The sequence below is a fragment of the Triticum aestivum genome, chromosome 3B (genome assembly GCF_018294505.1).
Source record: "Triticum aestivum cultivar Chinese Spring chromosome 3B, IWGSC CS RefSeq v2.1, whole genome shotgun sequence".
Lineage (NCBI taxonomy): Eukaryota > Viridiplantae > Streptophyta > Magnoliopsida > Poales > Poaceae > Triticum > Triticum aestivum.
In genome coordinates, this window is record NC_057801.1 from 137527726 (window position 1) to 137537538 (window position 9813).

At 52.1% G+C, this 9813-nt stretch overlaps 2 protein-coding genes across 3 annotated transcripts; one reads left to right on the forward strand and one right to left on the reverse strand.

The window, feature by feature from the left end:
* Positions 1-442: 442 nt before the first annotated feature.
* Positions 443-2153, forward strand: LOC123069012 (acyl transferase 7). The gene has a single exon (XM_044491726.1). The coding sequence runs from the start codon at positions 595-597 to the stop codon at positions 1906-1908; it is 1314 nt and encodes a 437-aa protein (XP_044347661.1). The 5' UTR covers positions 443-594; the 3' UTR covers positions 1909-2153.
* Positions 2154-4699: 2546 nt separating this feature from the next.
* Positions 4700-7317, reverse strand: LOC123069013 (octanoyltransferase LIP2p2, chloroplastic). 2 transcript variants are annotated; one of them, XM_044491727.1, is made up of 6 exons: positions 7103-7317; positions 6743-6827; positions 6273-6555; positions 5575-5851; positions 5117-5267; positions 4700-5027 (listed from the first exon to the last, which is right to left on the reverse strand). In XM_044491727.1, the coding sequence occupies exons 3-6, from the start codon at positions 6467-6469 to the stop codon at positions 4744-4746; spliced, it is 909 nt and encodes a 302-aa protein (XP_044347662.1). In that variant the 5' UTR covers positions 6470-6555; positions 6743-6827; positions 7103-7317; the 3' UTR covers positions 4700-4743. The 2 variants fall into 2 exon arrangements, with proteins under 2 accessions (XP_044347662.1, XP_044347663.1); XM_044491728.1 differs by lacking the exon at positions 6743-6827 and having other exon boundaries at positions 7103-7231.
* Positions 7318-9813: the final 2496 nt, after the last annotated feature.

The window sequence follows — 9813 nt, forward strand, 5'->3', positions numbered from 1 at the left end:
GCTTTTTACGCGCCGTGCGCCGGTTGAGGATGCTCTAATAGGAAGATCAGCTGATGTGCCAGCAATGCTACATCTACAGGGGTTTTACAGGAGCTTTACAGGCTAGGTTTAGGTGGGATGTGTTGATTGGTTGTTAAGATGAAGCAGGCCCCACCCTGAAAATCAGGGGGGGGGGGGGAGATTAGTGAGGGGAGAGGATTAGTCCGTTAACTCTTGTAAAAGCTTTCCGTACGTCTAGCATTTTTGCTGATGTGCCTGTATAGTCGAATTCAGCGCTCGGTTGCAACTGGGTAGAGCTATGAAAGCGCCGCTACACCACCTTTTGACCCCGACGGCTCGACGCAGAGCAGAGCAACTGCAGAAGCCACGGTCAGCTTCCATCCGACTCTCATCCTCGTCACCACCAAGAGCCTACGCAACGCCCCCTATAAATACCATGCGCTTCCGTTCCCTTCAATGGCAAGTCAAGCAACCCGAACACCCACATAATCCAAGCAAGGGGCAGTAGCAGTCAGCCAACTGCCGAACATCCAAGCCCACCCATCACTTCTTTCTCTCCCGCCAGCTGCATTCAGTTCTTGCTGCTTCGTTGCAATGGCGGCCGTGAACAAGTCCGTCGAGCGGCTGGCGCAGCGCCTGGTGGCGCCGGCCGAGCCCACGCCGGTCGGCCCGCTCCGCCTGTCCTGGCTCGACCGCTACCCCACCCAGATGGCGCTCATCGAATCACTGCACGTCTTCAAGCCGGCCCCTGACGGCGGCAACGACGCTGGCCCGGCGAGGACCATCGAACGGGCTCTGGCGCAAGCTCTTGTCCACTACTACCCGCTCGCCGGCCGCCTCGGGTTCACGGACGACGGCGGGCTGCTGCATGTCGACTGCGGCGGCGACGGCAGCGGCGTCTGGTTCACGGAGGCCGCGGCCGCCTGCGCGCTCGAGGACGTGGAGTACCTGGAGCACCCCATGATGATCGCCAAGGACGAGCTGCTTCCGCCCACGCCCGCTCAGGAGGAGGAGCGTAGGCTCGTCCTGCTCGTCCAGGTCACCACATTCGCCTGCAGCGGCTTCGTCGTCGGCTTCCGCTTCAGCCACGCCGTCTCCGACGGCCCCGGTGCCGCGCAGTTCATGGCCGCCGTCGGTGAGTTCGCCCGCGGCCGCAGCAGCGTGGAAGGCCTGGCGGTGGAGCCGCAGTGGGGCCGCGAGGCGATCCCGAACCCGGCCGGCGCCGTCGTCGGCAGCCTGCCCAGCCCCGCGGGTGCCAAGCGACTCGAGTACCTCGCCATGGACATCTCCGCGGACTACATCAACCACTTCAAGTCGCAGTACAACACGGAGCACGCCGGCTCGTGGTGCTCGGCGTTCGAGGTGCTGGTGGCCAAGGCGTGGCAGAGCCGCACCCGCGCGGCGGGGTTCGAGCCGGACTCCACCGTCCACCTCTGCTTCGCCATGAACGCGCGACCCCTCCTGCACGCCTCGCTCCCGCGCGCCGGCGCCGGGTTCTACGGCAACTGCTACTACATCATGCGCGTCTCGGCGCTCGCGGGCAAGGTGTTTGGTTCCTCGATCCCGGAAGTGGTGAAGATCATCAAGGACGGGAAGAGGCGGATGCCGTCGGAGTTCGCGCGGTGGGCGACCGGGGAGGCCGGGGCCGACGGCGGTGAGGACCCGTACCAGATCACGTCAGACTACCGGACGCTGCTGGTGTCGGACTGGACGCGGCTCGGGTTCGCCGAGGTGGACTACGGCTGGGGGCCGCCGGCGCACGTCGTGCCCTTGACGAACCTGGACTACATCGCGACGTGCATCCTGGTGAAGCCGTGGGCGCACAAGCCAGGGGCGCGGCTCATCACCCAGTGCGTGACGCCCGACCGTGTCGCCGCCTTCCATGAAGGAATGCTCGACATGAACTGACCGGAGCTGACTGGAGCAGAAGAAGAAGTGAAGCCGAAGGCAAAACGATGCGTGATTAGAGATAGATATGGTTGTTGCATTGGATTTGGATTGGTTGATGGGTGGATTGATTCGTGGTGTGTAGCGTAACTGAAAATAAGCAACCGATCCTGAATTTGGGGAGTTGATTGTACTATGGGTTTGGTGGAAAGCCACCAACTGAACTTGTTTTTTCGTGGAGTATAATAAACTACTCCTATTGGATACAGAGCTCTTGTTCTCCCGTCACTCACTGGCTGAAAGGAGCTTGGCATCCGCCGTAGTAGCGTGCATTGCAGATCAGGAGAGTACTCCCTGCGTTTGGAATTAGTTAACGCTCAAACGGGTATTTAATTACGTTCCGCTACAGTTTAGCAGGCCCACTTGGATCATCTTCTGATCATATCTGTTGTTTACCTGCTAGTTGCAGCATGCATCTCGTTGCAACTTGCAACACAACCTGTTCTGCATCCGGCTTAATGGAGCTGAGCTGAGACCGTCAGAACTTCGGATGCAGTTGACTAGATCGTAATTGAATCTCTTGCTCCTGAGTGGACAGTGTATTACACTGACACCCATCTTGCTGTCTTCCTAGTGGACCAGTACAGCATTAAACAGTCGCTTATCGCAGCAATTTTAGCATTCAGCTCACCTGACATGCAGCAGGCTGTCACACGCACTGCAGTCTAACCAAAACATGTCTGCTGGATCTGCATGCCAACCAAAACGCTCCTCACGCCCCCACTTAGAAAACTCGGAATGCCAACCACGGATGCTCCAGGCAATAAATACATGGCCGCTTAAAAGAAGACCAGATCATAAGCTAACCACATGGGTGAGCTGATCGCCAAATCCCATTTGATTAAGCTCACTCGTCTACTACCATTACGGTAGCACAGCGCGTCCGATGATCTGGACAAATGATATGATCTACTCCACAATATATAAAGATCCCACGCATCTAATCTGATGGACCATTTGTGCGTGGTGTGCTAGAGGGGCATAGTTTAATGATGACGATGGACGCGCAGCCTCTCGCTGGTTGGTTGATCCTTTTGTCTGATGCTGTGCGCTGTGGTTGGTTAATAGCACTTCTGTCTGACACTGTGCAGGGTGGCTGGTTTGGTTAGTCGCTCTGGGTTCTGAATCCTGATCTCTATCCGTTGCCTTCTGATCCGCCATGAGGAACGGATCAAAAGGTTCCAGGAACCAACCCAACTCCAAGATCACTGAACGTAAGCAACCCCATCGGCTGCAGAATTATTTTTGAAATTTCATCGGGTAGGCCACATGACAGAGTTCTTGCGGCATTGTTTTTGAAATTTGCATGGGCGGAATTGTTTTTGAAATTTGCATCTGCTTGCCAACAAGGGCTCAGTGATCGTGTCAAGAAGAGCATAGGATGTGCTACAAGGTGGAGTGCGAAAAATGTGGCAAGATCACCTGGAAGGGGTGCAGAGCGTCCGTCTATGAAGGCATCAAGAAACGAAAGCACTGTACCTGCAAGGCGTGTCCGGGTGTTGGCACGAAGGCGGAATCGTGGAAGGGTTGGCTTCAACCACCGAAGGAAGTGATGTGCTTTTGCTTCTGCTTGCTGAAAATGGTCTCCATGCCCGACCTTGCAGGTGAAGCAAAAACTTGAATTCATGCACACTGATCGCTAGTTTTGCAACTACCGGACTGAAGGAGACTACTTTTGAATAAAAGCTTGCGAAATTGTTGATCTTGTTGGACCCCTAGGGCTCTCCCGACCGCGTCGTCCCCCGCGGGCGATCGGCCGCGCCCCAGTTCCTCCTCCGCCAACTCTCCCTCACTCCCCCCTACCCGCCGCCGTCACAGGCGTTCGCCGCCTAGCCTGGCCCGGGCGACGCTGGTGGCGGCGGCCCCCGGCCATTCCCCTCTCGGTTGCTCTTCGGCGCGGGGCGGAGGGTGCCGGGGGTGCTCCCTAGGCGGTGGCGGTCTGGCGTGGCGGCGGGGCTTCCTGGCGCGGCGCGGGAGATCGGCTGGACGGCGGCGTCGCCGTTGGCGGCGCGGCGGCGCGGCCTGGCGGCACCCGCTCAGCCCAGATCTGGGCCCTTCGGGCCCCATCTGGGTCTGGGTGGGCTGACGGCGGGGCGGGGCGGGTTGGCGGCATGGCTTCCAGGAGGCGGGGAAGCGGCGATGGGCATTGGGGGTTGGCAGTGCTGGCGCCGCCCTGCTGCAGCGCTGCTGATCTCAGTGAGGCGGCGTGGGTGGCGTTGCGGCCAAGGTGGTGCATGCTGGTGGGCGGCGAGCTGGCTGGTTAGCTTCGATCCGATTGGGCGGTGGGGTCTGGAGTTGGGAGAAATCCTTGTCGGGTCTTCCGGCTACCATACGGTGACGCCTGCAGGTGCCACCATTCCTCCCTGGAGGGTGTCGGTGATCTTCATTCCCCTCTACCCTCCGCGTGCCGGGGGAAACCCTAGGACACATCCGGGCAGCAGCGTCGTCGGCGTCGCATTCCTTCGTGGGGGTGCTGCTTGGTACGCGGAGGATCGGGGCCTAGGATTGTGGTGGGTAGATTTCAGAGGGCGCAGCGGTTGTGGGTCATCCGCGCTTTGTCGAGCTGCCGGTGTTGGCATTGTTTCTTCTTCTTTTTCCTGGCCTTGTTGTGTTGCTTGCCCGAGCGTATGTTTTGTATCGATGTTGGTGCTTTGGAATACAAAGCGGGGGGAAACCCTTTTTGGTAATAAAAGCTTGCCTCTGCTATCCGCTCGCATTTGTTTCTGACTTCTTCGCTAGAGTCTAGTTCCGATAATCCAATAAAACATTCTGCAGTTGATTGATAATGTTATCTAGCTAAAGATACAAATCAGGGCTGCGTTCCAGAGAGAGTTGGAAAAACTCGGCAAACTCTTTGGTCAATGATTCATAAGCTATATCCATCAGTTCTGAATCGTTATGTTCTCTACCGTTGGAAGCCTTTTGCAATATCTGCTTAATGCTCCCAACGCCACGACCCTTTATGCCGCAGGGAACAATGTGTTCAAAAGGGGTTAGGTCAGTTGTGACATTTAGCGCTAGACCATGATATACTATCCATCTTGCACACATAATTCCAATAGCTGCAACTTTCTGATCCCCTGGGGAGGAAATAGAGTGTACAAGTTAAGAAAGATGTGCGATAACATGATAAAACATTTTTGCAGTATCCAAATGGATAGTAACATACCAACCCAAACGCCAGTGAGGCCTTCTATTGTTGATGCCTTAATAGAGAATGCGGACTGAAGGGCACGAATGATCACAGTTTCAAGTGATCTTTGGTACCAGTTAAGATCCTTCTTTTGATACCGCAAATTGAGAATCGGGTACAGAACGAGCTAAGGAAGCAAAATAATTGATTGTAAGATAATAGTGTTGAGCTACAAAAAAACATGAATAACTAAGATTTTGTGTTCAATATTTCGAAAGTCAGGAAGTTTGTTCTTATTTCAAAATGGTAAATGGTCATAGGTTGATCTAACTAACAAGGATATGGAAACCCTTATTTGTTCATTATTTACTTTCCTTTGAAGCTTAGGTTACTTCAGATTTAATTACCTTGAAGCAGAAAACTAAATTGGAAACAATGGCGGGCGCAGGTACACTTTCAGACCCAACAATACAGCTAAAATAACCAACAAATACCTGTCCAGGACCATGATATGTCACCTCCCCACCACGATCAATACGATGAATCTCAATAGGAGAATCTTCTATATTGAAATTGAGGTACTTCTCGCTATTGCCGTTGCCCAGTGTATAAACTGGTGGATGCTGCAGCGTGATTAAGGTGTCCGAGTGATCTTCATCTGTGTCCGTGTCTATGCCTACCAACGGTTTTCTCCTCTCAACAATGGACTTCTGCCAACCCCATGAATCAACAAGAGGAACTATCTGCCGATGGAGATCAAAGAGTTCACACCTATTGAATACGAAGAGTGTCATTCGCCATGATGAACACCATACAAGCAAGCAATAGAAGGCTAACATGCTACAGCAGTGCTCATAGCTTCAGTTCAGGTGGTAATGCAGACGGCAAACCTATCATACACAAATTATTTGGAGCTACCTAGCTTGTAAATACATCATGACAAATATTTGCAGAACAGAACAGTAGCCCGGTTTCTTGTGCTCAAGTGCATTTCTGCAACCCCTTGATCAAAATCATTAAGAATACCTCATCAACAAAGCATTGGGCTAAACAAAACAAATGCAGCCGCATTCTTTACTACTAGTTAATGGCACATTTCTTCATAGCTGAGAGCCTGAGACTCATTGGAATTGTTGGTTAGACCTTTGAATAAAACTAACCATAGCAATTAAAATTAACGAACCGAGAGTACCTCCTCGTACCGACGCGGGCAGCATCGGCCACCAGGGCCGCGTTGGTCACTGCGGCGGCGATAGGACCGGAGCAGCAGCCAGCGGCAAGGCCCGGCCTTCCCACTCGGGAGCGTGCCGAGGAGTCCCTAGCAGTGGCCGGGAAAGGCATGACGCTGTGGCAGAGAGGGGCAGTGACTGTCATGGCAGAAGAAACCATGCTCTTGAGTCTGGCTGGGGTGGAACCAAACCCGCGGCTGATGGACTTCTGCACTGAGGCACAGTGGAGGCGGCGAGGAGGAAGGCCTGGATTGGATCGGCGTGAATCGAATCACACGGCAATCGCAATTCCAAGATCACAGGGATTTAGTACAGTCAGTTTACTTTTCGCACAAGTTGAATAAAGTTTACTTAATTTTTCCAGGCGATGGTGAGGAATTGATGCCGGCTGCACGGCACCAACTAAACTGAGGGCCAGTTCTTTTCAGCTTACCTGCCCAAAGAATCTGATTCTGAGAAATTGCCCAGAGAATCGGCTGTGTGCATAATCAGTCCTCCAGTTCTTTTCAGCTTTTCAGCTGTTCCATATATGATATAGAGTACATATGTGGCAACAAAATGAGGATTAGCAGTGGCAGCATACTCCACATCATACACAGCAAGAAAATGGACACTCCCCATTTGAATCAATGGCAGCATACACCACATCAAGCAGTACATAGATCAATCAGTGGCATCATATACACAACACTATCAAGCAACAGCAGTAACAACTATCTTTGAATCAGGGGGAGGCAGTAACCTCCAGCAACAACTTTGAATCGAGTAGATGGAGAGGAGGCGAGGCACTCACCGAGTTCGGTCGATTCGAGAGGCAGACGAGGTGCTGGGCGGTGAGGAGGTCGCGGTGGACGGAGGGGAAGCAGGGGCGGGGGGCGGCGGCCGGCGGTGGTCGACAGCTTTGGGAGGCGGGGGAGACGGTGGCGCGAGAGGCGGCGGTGGTGGCGGCTGTGGTGTCGCGGGGGAGACCGGGGGAGGAGCGCTGGGGGCGGTCGCAGGGGAGACGGGGGCAGCCGCAGGGAAGACGGAGGTACGGGTACGGCGCCCCGACGGGAACCCGCGAGACCAGGGGACGAACGGCCGATTCTCAGGGAGCAGCTTTGTGAAGGGAAATTGATTTTCATTTTATTTTTGAGAATCATTTTCCATTAATTAGCTAGTTTAGCTAGTGTTTTGCCCGTTTGTTAGGGTTTTAGCCCGGTCTTTCTTTAATTAATGGAGCGGTCTCTATGTACCATTTCTCTCTGATCAAGGAATATAGTAGCTCTCCTGCTATCGTTTGAAAAAAAATCATTTTTCTCTTTTTTAAGCTATATATTTTAGGGGAAAACCAAATTTATTATTCAGCAAAATTCACAGAACGTGGGATACAAATTTGGTCATGGGATTGGCCAAATCAAACATAGCGTCCCAGACTTTAAGAAAACGTGAATTTGGTTAAACTATGAGCCTCATAATTAACTACACGACCTTCAAAAGTAAATTTACAACTAAAAGAAGAAGCTTGAAGTTCGATTTCGCTGATAATTGCTCCGTTGTTGCCACGATCTTGTGCGAGAGCTAGGGCCTCCTTGCAAGCTATCGCCTCCAAGATTGATGGATCATCAACACCTCCAATGGCAAGAGCTGAGCTACCTAAAAATGTACCATTTTCATCTCTGCAACACAGCTGCGGCCGTCCCCATCTAACCCTGTCAAATTAAGCAATGTGTGTCTAGAAACCAAACAACCCCTAACTATCGACATTTCAGACCTGAGAATGGCTCGATCACCGATTATATAGGTGACACGATCACTAAAGGCTCTTTGATTCAGGTCATGTTTGGAGTGGAGGGGTACAAACAAGGGGATAACAAAGGGAGCAACTAATGAGAGGTGTTGTGTGGGCAACACTTTCTCTAGGTTGTGAGAGCATACGAGCGCTTTAAGTGGTGTGTCTAGCCATCGTCATGTGTTGCGCACTGGGCGTACCCTGTAAGTATGTCTTTATTTTGTTTTTCCTATTTTTCTTAGACTTATTCGTGGAGCACATATGTGTTTCATGCGACAGCAGAATTTGTGCTTCATATTGGAACCACTTGTTAGGAGTGCGCATGTTAATACAAGATGAGAGCATGGATTAGCTCGCGTTGAAAACACATGAGAGCTTCACGCCGGAGCACTATTGTGTGCTTCATGTTGGGAGCACAAATTAGTACTAGATGAGAGAACAGTATAGTACTAGCTGGGCACGGGTTAGTTCACATTGGGAACACGAGTTAGTACTATGTGAGAGGAAGTATATGGTGCATTGGTGCCTGTGGTGCTACCGGTGCATCGGACTCCTTTAGCATATTTTCAAATGTTTGAAAAAAACAAAAAGAATAGCACATTCACGTAACATTTTTTTGAGGGGTAATCGCAACTTTATTTAACTAAACAAGGTCTGGGATCTCAGCTGTTACAATGCGCAGAATACAGTCTGGTGGCACCTCATGCCAAAACACATTACTCTTGCTAACCCCCTCTCTAGCTAAGACGTGAGTTGCAGAACTGGCAGTCCGTCGAGTCCATGTGACCCTGTAGTCTTGCCGTGTGTGAAGCATCTCCTTGATATCTTCAATATACGGTCCAAATGCTGACAAATTCTTGGCCCCATCATTCAGCATGGAGACCACACCTTTGCTGTCCAACTCCACATGAGCTTGTTGGACATCTAAATCAATCGCCATTTGCACTGTGCTGCTAGGATCTCCGACAGTTCAGGGTTAGTGATGCATGGGAAGAACAACGCAGTCCCTCCTCTGAAAGCACCATCGTGGTCCCTTAGGATCACTCCCCCGCCCCCTTTATCTTGCATTCTCGACGCAGCTCCGTCAGCATTGATCTTGATCCATCCCGGCTCTGGTGGTTTCCACTTCTCAACTTGTTTTGGCTCCTTTATCATCGTTGCTTTGTCATGTATCGAGCACCAGTCCAACATATGAGTATAGACCCTGCCCGTCACCACTCTAGCATCCGGGATTCTCTTACCATCTATTGCCTCATTGCGATCACGCCATAACCCATAGAGCCCCTGGATCATCATTCCTTTCTCCGCTTCTCCTGCGCCCGAGAACCATCCCTTCAACCATTGTGAAGCTGTATTCAGAGACCCATCCATGGGTGGCGGGAGCACCACAGGTGCTCCTTTCTCCTCACACAAATATTTCCAAAAAAGAACAGAGTGCGGACAGGCCCAAAATCTGTGATAGGAGGTCTCTTCTCGTCCACAGTCGACACAAAAAAGCCAGGTTTGATCCTTCGGCGGTGCAGCTCTGAGCCCACAGCCAGCCCGTTCTTCATCAACCTCCAAACATCTTCACTTTGTTCGGTGCATTGGTTGCCCAAAGTGCGAGCCAAGCTTTATGCCCTCGGAACGGCACTGAACTAGCTGGTTGTCCGGTCTTCAGGCCATTCAGACTCATACGTAGATGGTATGCTGATTTCACCGTGAAATGCCCGTTCTGTGTAAAGTTTCATGCA